Genomic DNA, 20,649 nt, shown 5'->3' with positions numbered 1-20,649 from the left:
GGAACGCTCTCCCTTTGTCCATTAGGAAGGATAATAACGTTCGGTCTTTTAGGAAGCAGATAAAAACTTGCCACTTTCTACATTAATTCTAGCTATGTTTTGGTAGCTTCCTTGTTTCCTCCCCCGGTGCTCTTTTTTCTCTCACTTGTTGCTGCTCAGAGCTTCGATGATACGTCCGGAATGCGCTCTACAAATACATACATACATGTGTGCATGTGCTAAACAAATATCCAACATTTTACCTTTGTCAATGTTTTTTTTTAATTTATGTGCAGTATGTACATTTTACATATTACCATTAACAAAAACCTGGTCGCATTTCTCATGGTGCATTTTATGCTGGCAAAAGCGATTAATTCACATTCCTCAAAGGGTCAACCACCTGCGGGGGATATTCAACAGGTATTGGCACTTTCTTCTGTGGGGGGAACAGAGTCCCACACTGGCTTCTTGAGGTGTTCCGGCAGCTTTTCTAAAGTGGTCTAAAATAAAACACATGAATCAAGACAACAGCAATTCCAGAGAAACAAAGCCATTTAACAAATATGTTTAATATTGGGGCTACCTTCTTTATTTCCAACGCAACACCTTCAGGTACGTTTCTTTGAATATATTCTAAGTACATGTCAGCTGTGCTTCCGGTTAAATGCTTCATCTAAAACAAGAACACAAATACATCAGGCAATCGTCATCACAACGAAACACATACTTAAATGCTATAATCCTCATTACAGGAGAGCCTCCACCAAATCTGACTGCAACCAGTGGAGTGAAAAGTGCAAGCAATTGTCTTTCAAAAAGTTCAGAACTCCCAACTCATTCAGAACACAAATGTACCTTGTAGAAAATCTGACGCCACCATGCAACAAATTAAGAAACTGCTCAGCAAGGCTATTAAATATTACAAATTCACAATACAGGAACATGCCTCTTTCCTGAACACAAACGGGGGAGGTTAACAAACTTATCAATCTCAAAGAAGCAGAGAACCAGTTGGATTCACAATAACACCGCTATATTATCGGCATGACTGCGGGCCACCAAACCTAGATACCAACAGGAAAAATAATGACCGATAAATTGTACTTCTATTTATATAGCAACCAATACCTCTGGCGAGGCATCAAAGTGCTTTTCAGTGAGTAGCATGCTACTCCAGAACCATAAAAGGATTACTGGTGGATTAGTATAAGGAAATATGAGTTAATTTGAGCGGTGTCTGTTAGTTGGATTGAACAGCATAACGAAGGGATAGAAAGGGGAAAATCTAGGAAGTGTGTTTGAGAGATCAGAGTAGTAAGATGAGGTTTGGGATGAGTAAAAGGAGAGATAGAGGAGGGAAGAGTCTCTAGAAATAGATTAGGGAGATCATACTAGTAAAATGAGGTTTGGGATAAGTCAAAAGAGGGATAAGTGAGGGAGGAATTTAGAAAGGGTTGTTTGGGAGATCATAGTAGTAGAATGAGGTTTGGGATGAGTCAGAGTGGAGACAGAGGATATATTGAGAGAGATATAGGGGGAGACAGAGTAGTGCATTGGATAAAGTCAAAGGTTTTGTTTCCTACAGTAGGAGTAAAGTAATAAATATATTTATACATAAGCACACAGACAATATAGATGCATAAGGAAGGCAATGTATCGAGATGTGAAATAGTATTTAATCAAATCCGACTTCAAAAGTGTTGCTATACTTTAAGTTAATTTATTTGTGAATTTTTCTATTTTCTTAATTTATATTTTCCTCAATATTTAAATTGTGAAGCACTTGTAGAAAAAAATAGTTATATTATTTACATATTGCGATAGATAACAACAGAGACCCATAATCATCTATTCAAATAACTTCTATGAAAACTACTCAGTGACCTATATCCATGCTAAGCATAGAAAAAAAAATATATATATATATATATATATATATATATATATATATATATATAAAACCATAATATATACAATTGTTAAGCAGTCCTAAAGAGCATCTATATACTTTAAAAAACATAATTACTATATATATTTGTACAAAGAAATGTAGATACATACATATAATCAAATTATAAATGATTATACACATAGGGATATGCTGTACATTAGTGTTTAAGTATGGCGGTTATGTAGGAAAGAGCCAACTCTTGAGTAGTCTTTTGACGATAAGATAGTTATCTGTGGATCTTATGTTTTGGGGTAATGAGTTTCATAGTTGGGCTGCTTGGACGGAGAAGGATGTGCCACCTATGTTAGTTTCTTGTATGGTGGTATCTTGAGGCGAGGTGCCATTCTGGGGCAGAGGTTCCTTTGATGAATGTATCTGGTGATTGTATTCCTGATGAAAAGCAGTCCTGTTCCATGTTTTGCTTAGTGGGTGATACAAAGCAGCTTGAAGGTCGATCTTCTGGCAACTAGTAACCAATGTAGGGCCCTCAAGGCAGGGGATATGTGGGCTTGTGGCTTTACATGTAGGAGTTGTCTGGCAACAGAGTTCTGAATTCACTGTAGTCCTCTCATAGTTTATAAAGGAGATCTATGCTACAGGCCATTGGATGTAACTCAGTTTAAACATTGCAAGAGAGACAGTAGCCTGTGCCTTCTGTGGAAATCCCAGGTAAGGGAAGATGCGACACAAAGCTTTCATAGTAATGAAGCTTGATCTTGCTAATTTGTCCACTTGGGCATTCGTTGATAACCTGGAGTCCATGGTAATTCCAACATTTCTTACTTTCTAAGATACTTTGAGTGGTGGTCGCAGATCATCAGGCCCGGTGCAGAGTAGGTCATGATTTTTTCAAATTGCAACATGTTAGCATTCAATTTGAGATGGCTCCATGTCATTCACTGATCAACGGCTCTGAGCCAACTGGAGATTTCTGAGTTTCCAACATCTTGTGTGCTTTCCAGATTAAGGAGTATTTAAACATACTCTATGGCAGAAAAATCCTTTAGTAAAGGTAAAATGTCTGTAGACGCAAAATTAACGTCAGGGAAATTTAGAAGATGAAGATTCAATTATCTGAAGCCATCAGGGATTTCCAATGGTCCTGCTAAATTCTGTTTTTCTCTTACTTACTATTACCAGCCGAGTGCAAGTCTATGGGAAGCCCTAGCCGCATGAGACTTTGAGGGCATGTCTGTGATGAGGTGGAGGTGAGGGGGATGTGCTATGCTGGCTCTGGGCAACATTTGTTAGGAAAGGGCAGCAAAGCATGTCCTGCAGATAACCGGAGGGGAGCAATCACACAAAGTAGCTAATCGATGGCCACTGCCTTAGTTACAAAATCTTCATTTATGTATTCATCTATATAGCCCATGGGTTTATATATTCAATAATTGCCTGACATTTCATGGCAAGCATGCAATTGGCAGGGTACTGTGTTTTTCTATGAAAGCATTTCCTATTATTGTTCCAGCACTGTATTAATCACAAACTTCAGGCCTGCACAACTAGCTTCTACTTGTTACTATCAGTGGTACAAGTGACTTCTACCAATTTGCCTCTGCAGTCTTGCTTGCTGTTTCAAACAAACGGAAGATGAGTGGAGAAAGGATTAAAGTAAGTCTAATCACTGGCGATCACTTGGCGTTGCATTATAATAAATTGTTTCGACCACCATGCCATCTGTGTTTGGATGCTTTCATATGCAAATACATCTTCACCCTGTCCCCGTAAGAACTGACCATCCCAGGCTGCGAAGCCAGGTTCTCTTTGAACTGAAACACAAGCCACTCAAGACCATCTTCACCCTGATTGGGGCTCTTCGGTAAGGTGGAGCTTGGTTCCACTGGCACAGTGAGCATGTGACCACCTATCTGGGCAAACCACTGGCCAGAAAGGGCAGTCCATCAAACACACAAAAGGTGATGGGAAGAAATGCTTTCAGTAAGTCTAACAACTGACAATCACTCTGGGTAGCATTCCAACCCATTGTTCTTTTGCCCACCAACCCACCTCAGTTTGGACCTAGCCATATGTAAATCGGTCTTGGCCCAGCTCCCTAAGTATCAGTCTGGACAAACTGCCAGCCCAGGCCCTCCCTGAACCAGAACAAAGGCAACCCAAGACCAGTTTCAGCCCAATTGGGGCTCTTCAAACGGGTGTAGCTTAGTTCAGGATGAAAGTGGTCCTGGGTTGCCTGTGTTCAAGTTCGAGGAGGCCTTGGCCTGGTAGTTCAGGCTTGACCGTTCTGATTCGAGCAGGGTCAAGATTGACTTAGTATGGCTGGGCCCAAACTGAGTTGGCAAGGTGTGCAAAATAATGATGGACTTGGATGCGGCTGGAGTAATTACCACTGGCTAAGATTAATTAAAGGGTTCCATTCATCACTTTTTTTGTATATTTCCTGGTGTTTCTCCAGCTTCCCCTCCTTTAAAACCCAGCTAATCAAATGCCTGAGTCAGACTAGTATTTTGGAATTTCTGGTCATCCTTGAAAGCCGCTGGTGTGTGACTATTAGACATGTTTGATAGATGCCGGTCTGAAAGTGACAGTTTTTACTTGTCCAGACAACACACACACACACCACAAGACTTATTACAAAACTAGGGATAAAAACAGCCAGTCTTCCTCTAATATGCATAGCACATATCACTAAGAATTATACCATGCTCATCATTAAAGAGACTCAATAAAAAGACTTCCGCCCGACTACCGTGCAAGTGGAAAAGCTCACAACTATGCAGAAAACGCCACTTGGATGGTCATTTGCACTATACTCAGGAACTTCAGGTGCTGGCCCTGCCAAAACGGGTGAAGATTTGTCAAAGGGGAAAGATCTCTAAAGGTGGGCCCAAAGGACGCTTTTTCTCATTAAACATGAAAGTTCCCTTAGGTATGTTCAGAAAACAGCTGGTGTTTGGCAGATTGAGAGTACACCAATGTTTAACATGCATGTATTGCTCACCTCCATTTGGTGCCTTTACTTCGTTTGGTGTATTTTCGTATGGTCGTTTTTTTGTTATAAGCAAAAATCACAGTGGACATGTGGCTAGTTGAGTATACTTCAGTTAATACTCTGAAACTTAAGAACTTTCCTTTAAAAAACGTTTAAGAACGTCACACAAAGTGATTAGGTGGAATTCCATAGAGAGAATGCAGCCAATCATTTTGTGTGCTTCACAGAAAATGTAACATCTGGACTTATGATGCTGAATTACCCATAAGTAGATGAGCTTAAGGCCTACTCTCTTAGGCACTTCTCTTCAGTGCCTGTGTAACAGGCCAGGGAGTGAGAAAAAATAAACAAGCATTAGCAAAGCCAATAGGTCTGGTGTTTCTACCCAGCCTTTTAGCATTGTCAATGTTTGTTTTGTCAAGATTTTTACAAAACGTTGTTTGGGAAACTGCAGGGCAGAGTGCTGTCTCTTGCAGTGAAGTTAGCCCATGGCTGAAGTGGGCTCTCCCAGTGTCCCATGCTGAATGCTATAGTGGGTGGAAGAAAATGTGACTGACACAAAACAAACCAATGAATGAGAAGAGTGGTCAGAAAGCCCCTATATGTAAGAATACTATGCACATAATTTTAGTAAAATGAAAAGGTCCTGGCTAATTCATCAAAGGAACCTCTGCCCCAGAATGGCACCTCGCCTCAAAATACCACCATACAAGAAACAAACATAGGTGGCACATCCTTCTCCGTCCAGGCAGCCCAACTATGAAACTCATTACCCCAAAACATAAGATCCACAGATAACTATCTTATCGTCAAAAGACTACTCAAGAGTTGGCTCTTTCCTACATAACCGCCATACTTAAACACTAATGTACAGCATATCCCTATGTGTATAATCATTTATAATTTGATTATATGTATGTATCTACATATGTGCATTTCTTTGTACAAATATATATAATAATTATGTTTTTTAAAGTATATAGATGCTCTTTAGGACTGCTTAACAAATGTATATATTATGGTTTTATATATTTATATATATATATTTTTCTACGCTTAGCATGGATATAGGTCACTGAGTAGTTTTCATAGAAGTTATTTGAATAGATGATTATGGGTCTCTGTTATCTATCGCAATATGTAAATAATATCATAACTATTTTTTCTACAAGTGCTTCACAATTTAAATATTGAGGAAAATATAAATTAAAAAAATAGAAAAATTCACAAATAAATTTACTTAAAGTATAGCAACACTTTTGAAGTCGGATTTGATTAAATACTATTTCAAGAACACCCCTTTCTGGACAATGCATGGGGTGCACTAAACTGTTCTGCCCTTGGGAAAAATTTGGGTTGGGTGGAAGAACACGTCAATCCATCCCTTTGACAAGGCAGAAGTGGGTGAGGCATCTGGAAACATCCCCCAATTTGAGGAAAAGCAGGCAGGCATAACATCTTTCTCCAACTGGTAGGTAAGGTGTGGAAAAAGTACAAAATCCCCATTGGGCAAGGTAGAGTGTGATGAGGCAGGAAATTCCTCTCTGCCCTTAAGTAGTAAGTGGGGGAGAAAATGAAATAGCAAATCAGCTGCTTCAGCAGGTCAGGGAGTGGTGAAACGCAGGATGGTGGGGAGTAAAGTGGAGTGTATTTTTTTATTCTTCACTTTGACCTCTGCACCTGACCAACCCTGTGTTGCTGGGTGTTTGGGGTTGACTTGAACCCCCAACGGTGGGTTGCCTATGCCCCGGAGACTGAACTTGTAAGTGCTTTACTTACCTGAAAAACTAACTATTACTTACCTCCCGCAGGGACTGTTGATTTTTGCACTGTGCCCACTTTTAAAATAGCTTATTGCCAAAACTATGTACATTACTGTTTTAATTAAAAGTTCCATATTTACCTATGCCAAATACCTGACAATTTATGTCCTTTCTTGAATTCTGAATTTTGTGGTTCTAAAACAAAGAAAATAATATTTTTCTATATAAAAACCTATTATCCTGGAGTTGTCATTGAGTGTGTGTTCTCATTTATTGCCTGTGTGTGTACAACAAATGCTTAACACTACCCTCTGATAAGCCTACAGCTCGACCACACTACCACAAAATAGAGCATTAGTATCATCTAATTTTGCCACTATCAACCTCTAAGGGAAATTCTTGGACTCCATCTCTCACTTTGAGATAGTATGTACAGAGCCAACTTCCTACAGCGTGCCTGCAATCAGCCGGCTGTTGTCCTGTGAGGGTGACTGACAAGACCACTACATCGACAGAAATATCTTCTTGGTTGCTGGAGAGGAGATCAGGAAAAAGTTCACTCTCTTCTTCCTATCCCTGATCTGTAACCATGAGCATGGTCACATCAGCTCTGTCAAAACAGGGCTTCAGGCGGTTGACATGTATAATCCTTTTGGGATTCTTGCAACTACCAAGGTCAACCAGGTAGGTGACCTCCCCTTTTCTTTCAAGTATGGGGTAGGGCCCAGATCACTTACTTTGGAAAGTGCTAGGAGCCAGAGGCTCCAACACCAAAACTTTCGGCCCTGGTTGGAATTCCACTATAGCAGCTTTTTGGTCATACCAGTGCTTCTGGAGCTCCTGGTGGGTCTATATTTTCCATATACTCAGCCATCCTGGAAGAAAGGCCAAGTACATAATACACAATGTCCTGTTAGGGCTCTTTGAGAGGCCTCTCCCCGCCTTCCCTCAAAAGAGTCAAAGGGCCCCTAACAGGACGTCCAAACAAAAGTTCAAAGGGGGAAAACCCTACTCCCTTTTGTGGCACTTTCCGTACGCAAAAAGCAGATATGGACGTAGACATCCCATCTCCTTCTGGGCTTTTCAGGGAGTCTTCCAATCATGCCTTTTAATGTTTGGTTAAATCTTTCATCCAATTCACTGGTCTGTTTATGGTAACGGGGTAGTGAACTTTTAAGTCACACCACATTCCTACCACATGTGTCTTAAGTATGCAGACATGAAGTTTGAACCTCTGTCTGATACTACCTCTTGAGGAAAGCCAACCCTATAAAAAATAAATTAAAAAAAACAACAACAGGTGGGCCTTGGCCACTGCAGGGGCAGTGATGCTCCTTAGAGGAAAAGCTTCAGGATATCTAGTGGCATGATCCACTACAACTGTGATATATTTCAAAGAGCACCCCAACCACAGGTTGGGATTAAGGAGACCTTCAGGTGGCCTCATGCCTTACCACTGGCTTAACAGGAGACACAGGACTGGAAAAACGTCATTCAGCTTCTGGGACACCTCAGGCCAGTAAAAGTGATTTATTAAACTACTCCAGGTTTTGTTTTGGCCCAGGTGCCCAGCCAGGGGAATGTCATGGGATACAGAAAGAAGAAACTCTTTGTACTGCTGGGGCACTACCACCCTCCTGGTTGCACCAGGCTCGAGATATCTGGCCTTGGTATACAGGAGTCCATCCTCCCAATAAAGCCTGTGGGTACCACCAACATTACCCTGTTCTTCCTGTGCAGCTTGCTGCCTCAGGCTTTCAAGAGTGGGACAGGTCTTTTGTCACAGATCCTCCCTAGACGGCCCCCTTGGACCCAAAAGGTCTGAGTGATAAGGCCCAAAGCTCTTCAGGCTCAGTTCCCTCTGGGGTTAAACAAGACCTCTTCCTGGGAAGAGGGGTTCTGACTTGCACCCCCTCCCCCCAGCAAGAACCTTTTCTCTTGGAGGGTTGGTCCATTCTTCCAGCACCCAACGCCTCTTGTGCACTCTGGAGTTTGCGCTTTGCCTTTGTTTTGACACAACCCCACTCTGGGATCCAAAGCATGGCTGCATGGGTCCTCAGTTCTTTTTCAGCCCAGGGAGAATTCTCCACGTCATTAACAAGAAGACAGTCCACAGGGATGGATGGGGATACAGCCACTTCTTTCTATCCAACTACTCCCCCCAAGTCAAAAGATACCATTGCCATGGGATGGATCTTTCGGACATTGTCATCATTGGTGACGGGATTAGTTTTCCCTACCAGGTACTAATCTGTGTTGACCAGGTGCTCGGTTACCATGGTGACACTAGCCCCAGTGTCCCTCAAGGCTTATACTTTAGTCCCATTAATCAAAGGGTGCTGCCTGTATTTCTGCATGTTAATAGGCCAGGCAGCACAAGGTAAGTCTCCCACTCCCCCTCTGTGACTAATGTTACCTCTGTGGGTTCAATGACATGGTCCGGCCACAACTGTGATACTTTTTGCCCTCTTTGTTTTGGTCTCCCCCACCACCAGTGGGAGTTTTGGTTACCCTTGTTTTGACCCAATGGTCTGCCTTCTTCCCCAACTCTAGAGGAGAAAGTGGACCTAGGTCTACCAGGAACCGGTGTAGTTTCTCATAGTAACAATTACTCAAAAGATGCTCTTTCACAATCAAATTGTAAAGCCCACCATAATCTTTAACCTTGTTGCCTTCTATCCAGCCACCCAGCATTGTTACTGAAAATACACAAATTCTACCAAGGACTAACTTTGGGTTTTTCGAGTCTCCCTGAATTTAATTCTGTATTCTTCAGTTGCAAGTACAAAGCCCTCAATCAGGGTAGCCTTCATGAGGTCACAGGACTTAGCATTTGCCTCATTCGATGTCAGGAGTTGCCATGAGAACATTTCCCACAATAGAGAGCTCCAATGTGTTCTATCTACTTCCCTGGCTATGCAGGTTCTCTCATAGGCAGAAACCTATTTGATGATATCATCAACTTCTGTGTAAGGGGGGACAACTCCTTTGGGGAATTGTAGGTTAAAATGTGTTTCCTCCTCCCTGGTTACTAGTATGCTGCTACCAGAGATGGGTCCTAGGCCAAACTCTCTACTTTTCATCTCTTATTTTCAAAAGTTGAGCTTCTAAAGCCAGCCTTTTGGTTAACCTTGCCAGAGCCAAATCCTCCTCTGAGGGGGCTGCTACTTTTGAGACGGAGGATCCTACCTCCTCCTCCTCGGCTTCAATGGAGTTTTCTTGATTTTCTTTTTTTTAGGTTTCACCCTCATTCATTGAGGTTTCAGTCTCATATTCTGCCACAAGCCTCCTAAGCCTTTCTGTGGTAGAATTAGCACCAGTGTGAATTTGGTAACCTTTGCAGAGAGCCCTTAGCTGGGTGTACTTCATTCCTATCCAAGTGGTCAGGTCGAGCACCTCAGCCTGGTTCTATGCATCAGACATTTTTTTCTCACTAAAGGTGGGACCTTTTTAACTTTTGAAAAACTTTTGGAAAAAAACTTTTTCTAAAGCCTAACTATAGTAAAGACGTTTAAATTCCAATCACTATTTCAGGGACCTAACCATTGCCTAGCAATTAATTTTAAAAATGTGCAGTCCAAATGTAAAATACAATTAGGCTAAAGATAAATATTAGGGTTATTCATGTGATCACTTAGTGACAAAGTGGTATCAGCAAATGCAAAGTCTTAGATCCCACCGCTGATCCACCAAATGTAGAGACTGGCCCTCTGTATAGTGAACGAAAATGATGTGTATTGTGCAAAGAGTCCAAGCCCCCACTTTGCTATCCAGAGGTAAAATGCAGACTACCTAATGCTCTGTTTTTGTAGTAGTGGGGGCGAACAGTTAGGCTAATCCAGGAGATGTGCTAAGCATTTGTTGTACTCACAGTATCAATAAATGTGGAAACTCACTCCAAAGAATAACTTAAGACCAATTCACAAAAATACTTCGGATTTTTATAAATATTTTAAGACCAAGATCATCAATATAGAGTAAGTACTTCGTTTCATATGATTTTTCAAAGTTTAGAAAAATGTTCTGTTTCGGTGTGTATTTACGCACCAGAGGAATCAATGGGAACAACTTTAAAAATGCATATAAAATCAGCTGATGCTCTCACAAATGTCACCTTTATTTTTAGGTTGAAGTCGTCGGAGTGTCCAATGGGCCAGCCGGAGAACGCTGGATGGTTCCTGGTTCGTGCAGGAGCAGCAGCTGAAGGTCTTGGAGCTGGTGCCCGAAGGAGACCACTCGGAAACACACTGCAAAGTTGGACTTATATGTACGTCTGCTGGGTCCCCTTGGACGGTGGAGGTTGCAAGGGGTTAGGGGCCTCCAGAGCACAGCAGGGGCAGGGGCCAGGAGTGCAGAAGAGATAGGTCAGTCAGGAGTCGTGCGGCTTGGTGTCAGGAGCAGGCGATTTTGAGGGTGGTTTGCAGGTAGGCAGGCCACTGAGTGGTTTTAGGGTGTGCTGAAGTCCCTCAACTGGTGCTTGCTTCTGGGAGTCGGGGTAGACTTTGCTTCTGAGTGTCTGACATTGGGGGTGCGGTACCCCAGGTTGTGGCATGCCACAGCCCTAGAAAGTCACAGTGCCACAAAACGTGGCATGGTGACAGGTCTTGTGCTTAAGGGCTGTTGTACAGAATATGGTTGGGCTGCTGGACAGGGGTAGTTGGGCAGCAGCTGGTCACTTTACCAGACTTCACCGGTTCCTTGCCTGCAGGGTGCAGGAGAGTGATGCCTTCACTCTGAGGGAGGTTCTTGGCAGTTTATAGAAGACTGGAGGTGCACCGGGGATTTGAAGAGTCCTTCAGGTTTCCAGGCGACACCTCAGCAGCGATGGTCGAGATCTTGGAGCAGCAGGCAGGGTTTGGCACCCAGGGCTTCAGTTCTCATGCCTTGGGTCTTCTTTGTGTCTGTCGAATCTGAGGCTTTGGGTCTAGGGATGCCCACTAAATGTTGTTTTTAGGGGGTTTAGGAGGAGTACCAGGAAGTGGACAATGGGCCAGCTACATTAGGATGGCTACACCCAGTAAGTGACCACTTCCTGTGGTAAGAGGTCACATTCCTAACCCTGATTGGCTATTTTCCTACCATCCAAGATGGAGGATAATAAAATGGAGTGGTCACTTCGCTGGCCACACCTGAGGGGTGATGCAGGCTAGGGATGGCCACTCCTCCTAGGTTTCCTGCTGGTTTTCCCACCTAAAGTGTGGGCAAAACTGTTGGGCAGCCATCTGCTGCTAGCAGCATGGGCAGAGGTCAGATTTCAAAGGTGGCAAAGCCTTTGAAGCTGACCGCTGGTGCAGGGTGCCTGCCTGAGGGAGGAGCAGCGACACCTCTGTCCAGGAAAGGATTTGTGTTCCAGCTCTTGAGAGCACAGACTCTCACCCCAGGAGCCCAGAACTGTGTCTGGTGGTAGCAGGCTGTTTAACTCCTTCTGTGCCTTGGACGAGATGATCTCGTCCAAGGCTACAGTTCCCCTGTGCCTTGGACGAGATCATCTCGTCCTAGGCACAGGGGAACTTGGGGGCGCGCTAGCGCGCCCCCCCGTGCACCCCCCTTCCCCCCCCAGGCGGGGATGGAAGGGGAAGACCTTCCCCTTCCACCCCCGCACCCCCCCCGGCAATCCGATGACGTCAGCGCGCGCGCAGCGCGCTGACGTCATCTAGTGTTGCTGGCGCGCTGGAAGCCATTTGCTTCCAGCACGTCTTCGGAGCAGGAGCTCAAAGGTGAGTCCTCTCCGTTTTTGGGGGGTGGGGGGGTTGAGAAAACAGACACGGTGGGAAAGGAAAGGGCCTTTCCTTTCCCCCTGTGTCTGTTTTCTCTAGATTCCTGCTCCACGATCGCGGGCCCTGCCCCAGGAATCTCCACTAGCCACCAGGGATTTTCTTTGTGGCTAAATTTGGGGGCGACCCCTTGGGCAAGGGTCGCCCCCCCCCCCCCCCGGGGGCAATTTTTATTTGGATTTCGCCCCCCCCTGGGGGCAGATCGGCCGTTTTTTCGGCGGATCTGCCCCGAGGGGGGGGCGAAAACCACTAGACACCAGGGATAACCTTTTTTATGTGTGTTTTTGGGGGCGACCCCTTGGGCAAGGGTCCGGGGGGGGGGGGGGGTGGTCCAAAACCACTAGACACCAGGGATATCTTTTTTTATGTTTGTTTTTGGGGGCGACCCCTTGGGCAAGGGTCGCCCCTCCCCGGGGGCAATTTTTATTTGTATTTCGCCCCCCCCGGGGGCAGATCCGCCGTTTTTTCGGCGGATCTGCCCCCGGGGGGGAGGGGGGGGGTGAAAACCACTAGACACCAGGGATATCTTTGTTTATGTGTGTTTTTGGGGGCGACCCCTTGGGCAAGGGTCGCCCTCCCCCCGGGGGCAATTTCTATTTGTATTTTTTGGGCTGATCTGCCCCCGGGGGGGGGGGGGGGTGCGAAAACCACTAGACACCAGGGATTTTGTTTTGATTGTTTATTTTGGGGGCAACTCCTGTGGCAAGGGTCGCTCCCCTGGGGAGCTTTTTTTTTTCTGTTTCGGCCCCCCCCCCCCCCCGATGGCAGACCAGCCATTTTTTGGACGATCTGGCCCGGGGGGGGGGTGGAAGCACACTAGGTGCCAGGGATTGTGTTTGGTGTGTGTTTGGGGGCACCCCTTGGGCAACGGTCGCCCCCCTAAGGTGGGGAAAATTTGTATTGCCCATCTCTGCCCGTAATTTTGTAGGGCCATCTGCCCCCAAGGAGGGCAGGGATTTTTTTTGTTTTGTGTTGTGCTGGGGGTGCCCCCTTGGGGAAGGGTCGCCACCTGAAAGGGGGCACAGAGGTGTTGCCCATTTCTGCCCCCCTTGGGGTCAGATTGGCCAAATCTTTTACGCCCATCTACCCCGAGGGGGGCAGGATCCACTTAGGTACCAGGGACAACTGCTAAGTTCTTGGTGGTGGGGTGTTTGTCAACTGGCAAAGTATTTGTATTTGTGATTATAACAATTTATTTCTTCTTTTTCTTCTAGTTCAACGCTTTTGCTTCCTTCGCTGTGGATCTTTGCGGTTTTGGCAGTAGTTGTCCTGCGGTTTGCATAGTTGCATGTTTTAGGTAAGTGAACGCAATTTACTCCAAAGGAGTATTGTTGACATGTTTGTAGGTGGTGTACTAAATGCAGTATTGTGTGTTTGACATTGTCCTTAGATTTGAGCACAGTGGTGTTTGTGTTGTCATATGTCTAAATTGCTTTTTTCTTTTTTCTTTTTAGTGGGATATCATTGGTGATTGCAGAGTAGTTGCTTGGTGAGTAGCTATTTCAGGCAACTGTGTGGTATTGTTTTTTGTAGTACATAACTCTTTGTGATAAAGCTACACTTTGTTTATTACTTATTTTAGTGCTAGTTGTTGTTGGCAATCCATTTGTTGTTAGGATCATGGCTAGCCGCGAAGTGACCGCTCAGCAGGTTGTTCGCATGCTCTTTGAGTCTTCTTCAGACCATGATTACGACACTGACTCTGCATCTGAGGCAGAGGAGGAAGCAGGAGATTCTGGAATTGAGTTTTCTGTCCGAGAGTATTCTTCTGATGAGGAAGCTACTCTCAGTGCAGATGAAGAGCCTGTGTTAGAGGAGGACATTGATGTGCCAAGAGTGCAGCAGCCTGGGGCTGCAGGGTTTCCCATTGGAAGACCCGACACCTGGATTGCCCCAAACATGGAGCAGCCACAGTTACCTGCATTTACTGGTCTCCCAGGGTGTAGAGTTAATACGGAAAACTTTCTGCCTGTCCATTTCTTTCACTTGTTTATGGACGATGTATTTTTGGAAGAGATTGTGGAGCAGACAAATGTGTATGCAGAGCAATATTTGCGGGACAACGCTGCCAGACTTAAACCTCAGTCTAGAGCTACTCATTGGGTTCCCACATATCTGGAAGAGATGAAAAGGTTTTTAGGTTTGTCTTTTTTGATGGGGTTGATCAGGAAGCCGTCACTGGCTTCTTATTGGTCTACTAGTCCCTTGATGGCAACTGCTATATTTCCTGCAACTATGACACGTAATCGGTATTTGCTTCTTCTTCGTATGCTGCATTTTGTAGACAATGCTTTAGCCTTGCCACAAGATCACCCTGATTGTGACCGCCTTTTTAAGATTAGGCCTGTCCTTGATCATTTTGTGGATCGGTTTTCAGAGGTCTATGTCCCAGGCAAAGAGATAAGTGTGGACGAGTCTTTGGTCCTTTTCAAGGGGCGTTTAGTTTTTAAGCAGTACATTCCTAGTAAGAGGGCACGGTATGGGATTAAATTGTATCTGCTGTCAGAAAGCAGTACAGGATATGTGTATAATTTCCGGGTCTACACTGGTAGGGATTCCAGTATTGACCCTCCTGGTTGTCCGGCCACTTTTGGAGTTAGCGAAAAAATTGTGTGGGAACTTGCTGGACGGCTGTTTAACAAAGGTCACCATTTGTACGTAGATAATTTCTACACTGGAGTGCAGTTGTTCAAGGAGTTGTTTAGGGTGGACACTGTTGCTTGTGGCACAATCCGTTCTAACCGGAAAGGCTATCCAAGGGAGCTTGTCTGTAAAAAACTTGAGAGGGGACAGTGCAGTGCCTTGCGGAATAATGAGCTGCTAGCTCTGAAATTTTCAGACAGGAGGGATGTGTACATGCTATCGACCATCCATGATGAAAGTACTTCCCCTGTGGCTGTTTGGGGTCAGGTTGCGGAAGTGCGCAAACCTGCGTGCATTTTGGACTACAATAGGCACATGGGTGGTGTTGATAGAGTAGATCAGAGGTTAGAACCTTACACTGCTCTTCGTAAGTCATATGTGTGGTATAAAAAGTTGGCCCTACATTTATTTCATTTGGCAACTTTTAATGCCTTTATTGTATACAAGGATTGTTCACCCGAGTCAAGGATGACATTTGTTAAATTTCAGGAGTCGGTGATAGAAAGCCTTATTGTGGTGGAACCGGCAAGAGTTCCTAGAGTAGAAGTGGTGGAGGATGTGGCTAGATTGAAAGATCGGCACTTTCCAGATCACATTCCTCCCACTCCCAAAAAAGACATGCCCACAAAGAAATGTAGAGTATGTGCCCGGAGATTAATCCGGAGGGAGAGCCGGATGTACTGCCCCGAATGCCCTTCAAAGCCTGGGCTGTGTGTTCCCGGCTGTTACAGAAGTTACCATACCCAAAAGAATTTCTGGGAAATACCTTGAGCGTAAGCTGTCTGTTTTATATTTTCATATGTTTCACGGTTGGCATCTGTTGTGTATTTAGTTAGAGCTTTTGTGTTTGTAGTTTTGTGCTTATTTTATAATTAGTAGTTTCTTTGTTGTTTATAAATAAAAAAAAGTGATTGCGGTGTGCGTGGGGTGGCGCTTGGCTGGCGGTGTGCGTGGGGTGGCGCTTGGCTGGCGGTGTGCGTGGGGTGGCGCTTGGCTGGCGGTGCCAGCCGTACGGCAGTCCACACTCCCATCAGCTGGTGTGATTCTTGTATCAGGCATGTGGGCGTATGTAAGTGATGGGCCCTTGAGTGGCGCGGTCTGTCGATGTGAGTGTTGTAATGTGCTGGGCCCGTGGCTGGCGGTGTGAATGGTCTTGTGCGTGTCATGTATGAAAGGTGTGTGAATGGCCTGTAAAGCGGTTGGTGCCTTGTCGCGGCTTTACAGCTCACGAGCTGTGAGTCATTGGTTCACTTTTTTGCCTTTCAGTTATTAGCAGTGCATTTCATTTTTGTGAAATCTCGTTAATAAAATTTGATTCACTGAACCATCACTCACCCTCGTGCCAAATCCAACCAGTATGTGTTGTAAAAAAAGACAAAACCTGCTCCGCTGTAATCAGGCGTCGCAGCACACCTGTGACACGCTAGGTGCCTCGGGTGGGACCCCGATGATGAAGCATGCCAACTTGGTTGGTGGGTGAGGGGTCTTCTTCACATAACCTAAGTGTGTTTCTTTTCACAATTTTAGTGTTTGGCACATCACGGACGTATGTGCACACATCAAAGTGATATATTCCAAAAATGCCTGTGTTTGGGGGGGGAGGGTCCACCTATGTTTTTGGTCCAGGGTGCGGCTGTCATGTAGGGAAACCTACAAAACCCAGAATTTTTTTAAAAATAGGCACCCCAAGGAGTCCAGGGAGGTGTGGCTTGCGTGGCTCCCCCAACTATCCCTTCAGGTTTTGGGCCTTATTCTGTTCCAGGCACCTGGCCCACCCACACAAGTGAGGTATCATTTTTATCGGGAGACTTGGGGGAACGCTGGGTGGAAGGAAATTTGTAGCTCCTCTCAGATTCCAGAACTTTCTGCCACAGAAATGTGAGGGACATGTGTTTTTTTTAGCCAAATTTTGAGGTTTGCAAAGGATTCTGGGTAACAGAACCTGGTCCGAGCCCCGCAAGTCAGCCCTCCTTGGATTCCCCTAGGTCTCTAGTTTTCAGAAATGCACAGGTTTGATAGGTTTCCCTAGGTGCCGGCTGAGCTGGAGGCCAAAATCTACAGGTAGGCACTTCGCAAAAAACACCTCTGTTTTTTTCCAAAATTTAGGATGTGTCCACGTTGTGCTTTGGGGTGTTTCCTGTCGCCGGCGCTAGGCCTACCCAAGCAAGTGAGGTATCATTTTTATCGGGAGACTTGGGGGAACGCTGGGTGGAAGGAAATTTGTAGCTCCTCTCAGATTCCAGAACTTTCTGCCACAGAAATGTGAGGAACATGTGTTTTTTTTAGCCACATTTTGAGGTTTGAAAAGGATTCTGGGTAACAGAACCTGGTCCGAGCCCCGCAAGTCACCCCATCTTGGATTCCCCTAGGTCTCTAGTTTTCAGAAATGCACAGGTTTGGTAGGTTTCCCTAGGTGCCAGGTGAGCTACAGGCCAAAATCCACAGGTAGGCACTGTTTTCTTTCAAAAAATGGGATGTGTCCACGTTGCGTTTTGGGGCGTTTCCCGTCGCGGGCGCTAGGCCTACCCACGCAAGTGAGGTATCATTTTTATCTGGAGACTTGGGGGAACGCTGGGTGGAAGGAAATTTGTAGCTCCTCTCAGATTCCAGAACTTTCTGCCACAGAAATGTGAGGGACATGTGTTTTTTTTAGCCAAATTTTGAGGTTTGCAAAGGATTCTGGGTAACAGAACCTGGTCCGAGCCCCGCAAGTCAGCCCTCCTTGGCTTCCCCTAGGTCTCTAGTTTTCAGAAATGCACAGGTTTGGTAGGTTTCCCTAGGTGCCGGCTGAGCTAGAGGCCAAAATCTACAGGTAGGCACTTCGCAAAAAACACCTCTGTTTTTTCCCAAAATTTAGGATGTGTCCACGTTGCGCTTTGGGGTGTTTCTTGTCGCCGGCGCTAGGCCTACCCAGGCAAGTGAGGTATCATTTTTATCGGGAGACTTGGGGGAACGCTGGGTGGAAGGAAATTTGTAGCTCCTCTCAGATTCCAGAACTTTCTGCCACAGAAATGTGAGGGACATGTGTTTTTTTAGCCAAATTTTGAGGTTTGCAAAGGATTCTGGGTAACAGAACCTGGTCCGAGCCCCGCAAGTCAGCCCTCCTTGGATTCCCCTAGGTCTCTAGTTTTCAGAAATGCACAGGTTTGGTAGGTTTCCCTAGGTGGCGGCTGAGCTAGAGGCCAAAATCTACAGGTAGGCACTTCGCAAAAAAACACCTCTGTTTTTTCTCAAAATTTAGGATGTGTCCACGTTGCGCTTTGGGGCGTTTCCTGTCGCGGGCGCTAGGCCTACCCACACAAGTGAGGTATCATTTTTATCGGGAGACTTGGGGGAACATAGATTAGCAAAACAAGTGCTATTGCCCCTTGTCTTTCTCTATATTTTTTACTTCCAAATATAGGAGAGTGTGTAAAAAAGACATCTATTTGAGAAATTCCCTATAATTCACATGCATGTATGGTCACCCCGGAATTCAGAGATGTGCAAATAACCACTGCTCCTCAGCACCTTATCTTGTGCCCTTTTTGGAAATGCAAAGGTTTTCTTGATAGCAATTTTTTACTCTTTATATTTCAGCAAATGAATTGCTGTATACCCGGTATAGAATGAAAACGCACTGCAGGGTGCAGCTCATTTATTGGCTCTGGGTTCCTCGGGTTCTTGATGAACCTACAAGCCCTATATATCCCCGCAACCAGAGGAGTCCAGCAGACGTAACGGTATATTGCTTTCCATAATCTGACATTGCAGGGAAAAGTTACAGAGTAAAACGTAGAGAAAAATTGGTGTTTTTTTCACCTCAATTTCATTATTTTTCTTTTTCAGCTGTTATTTTCTGTAGGAAACCCTTGAAGGATCTACAGAAATGACCCCTTGCTGAATTCAGAATTTTGTCTACTTTTCAAAAATGGTTAGGTTTCTGGGATCCAGCATTGGTTTCATGCCCATTCCTGTCACTGACTGGAAGGAGGCTGAAAGCACAAAAAATTGCAAAAATGGGGAATGCCCCAGTAAAATGCCAAAATTGTGTTGAAAAATTGGGTTTTCTGATTCAAGTCTGCCTGTTCCTGAAAGCTAGGAAGCTGCTGAGTTTAGCACTACAAACCCTATGTTAATGCCGTTTTCAGGGGGAAATCCACAAGCCTTCTTCTGCAGCCACTTTTTCCATTTTGTTTTAAAAAAACGAAATTTTCACTGTATTTTGGCCAATTTCTTGGCCTCCTTCAAGGGAACCCACAAAGTCTGGGTACCTCTAGAATCCCTAGGATGTTGGAAAAAAAGGACGCAAATTTGGCTTGGTTAGCTTATGTGGACAAAAAGTTATGAGGGCCTAAGCGCGAACTGCCCCAAATAGGCAAAAAAAGGCCTGGCACAGGAGGGGGAAAAGGCCTGGCAGCGAAGGGGTTAAGACCAGTCAGCAAGCATGCAGGGCCGTTATGTTTTGCATGGACTCCCTTTAAAGGTGCCCTCTGGTTACATTGTATAATCCAACACTGGCATCAGTGTGGCCTCATTATTCTGAGTTGTTTGATACCAAAGAACCCAGGGTTCAGAGAGGACATCACGTAGCTGGGGAACTCATAATGACCAGCGTGCAGCACATGCATTTGTTATGATTTCCCTGCAGAACTACTATGTCTAAGAGTTAGCAAAAACACTTATGCCCTAACATGCATGATAGTGCACCCTGCCTTGGGGCTGTAAGACCTGCCAGAGGGGTGACTTACCTATATTGCATGCAGTGTTAGTGGACAGTGCACTCTTGGTGAGTGTAATATTGAGTTTACAACTTTGGATACATCTTGTGATGCACTTGGAATGGCAGTCTGCATGAGGCTGGTGTGATGTCTCTCAGAGTGGCACTATTGGTGCTGCAGCTCTGAGGGGCCCTCCTCAGTAGCCATACCCTAGGTACCGTGGGTACCATTTACTAGTAACTTACAAAGGTGGCTGAAGTGCCAAACTTAGTAAAGTTTTGAGGAAAGAGATCTGGTCCTGGGAGCCTGTTTAGCAGGGGCCCAGTGCACTTACAGTTTGAAACCACATCATTTTCCAGGCAAAAAGTGGGGGGCTAACCATTTTAAAAGAGCCCCTTCCTCACATCCACTACAGACCACATAATTACACTTCACATAATACCACTCCATGCAACATAATTCCACTCCAAGCCATATAATTATACTCCATGCAACAAAATTCAACACCAGATAAATCCACTGAACACAATTACATTAGAACCTACATAATTACACTCCACGCCACAGAATTCTAGTGGTGAGACCAATGAAAATAATAAGGCTAACCATACAAGAAAGTTAAGACTGCTTTTTAGGTTAAAGCTTAAGAAAGCAATTGCAACAATATAAGCATTGTGATCTGTGAAGTACACCTAATATTCAAACGTTCAGTAGTGTACAGTGGAACCCTAGATACTCACCTCTATGCGTCGATAATGAGTTCGCATTTCATACTGAACTCGATGTTTCTTAAAAATGTGTATTGATTTTAAAAGAGTTAGTCGCTCAATCTTCCGTGGTGGTTCATACCTTGAAAAAAATGTTTCAAATATTACTCATGGTA

At 44.8% G+C, this 20,649-nt stretch overlaps 1 protein-coding gene across 1 annotated transcript in view; it reads right to left on the bottom strand.

Annotated features, from left to right (window-relative positions):
- Window positions 1-236: 236 nt before the first annotated feature.
- MRPS10 (mitochondrial ribosomal protein S10) overlaps window positions 237-20,649 on the bottom strand; it is a 75,297-nt gene continuing 54,884 nt past the window's right edge. The window contains exons 5-7 of the mRNA XM_069233960.1: window positions 20,507-20,615; window positions 566-655; window positions 237-482 (exon numbers count right to left, since the gene is read on the bottom strand). Of these exons, the coding sequence (XP_069090061.1) occupies window positions 396-482; window positions 566-655; window positions 20,507-20,615 (286 nt within the window). The 3' untranslated portion in view covers window positions 237-395. The remainder of the gene's footprint in view (window positions 483-565; window positions 656-20,506; window positions 20,616-20,649) is intronic.

This window comes from Pleurodeles waltl, chromosome 5 (assembly GCF_031143425.1).
Source record: "Pleurodeles waltl isolate 20211129_DDA chromosome 5, aPleWal1.hap1.20221129, whole genome shotgun sequence".
Lineage (NCBI taxonomy): Eukaryota > Metazoa > Chordata > Amphibia > Caudata > Salamandridae > Pleurodeles > Pleurodeles waltl.
This window is presented reverse-complemented; position numbering and strand designations above follow the sequence as displayed.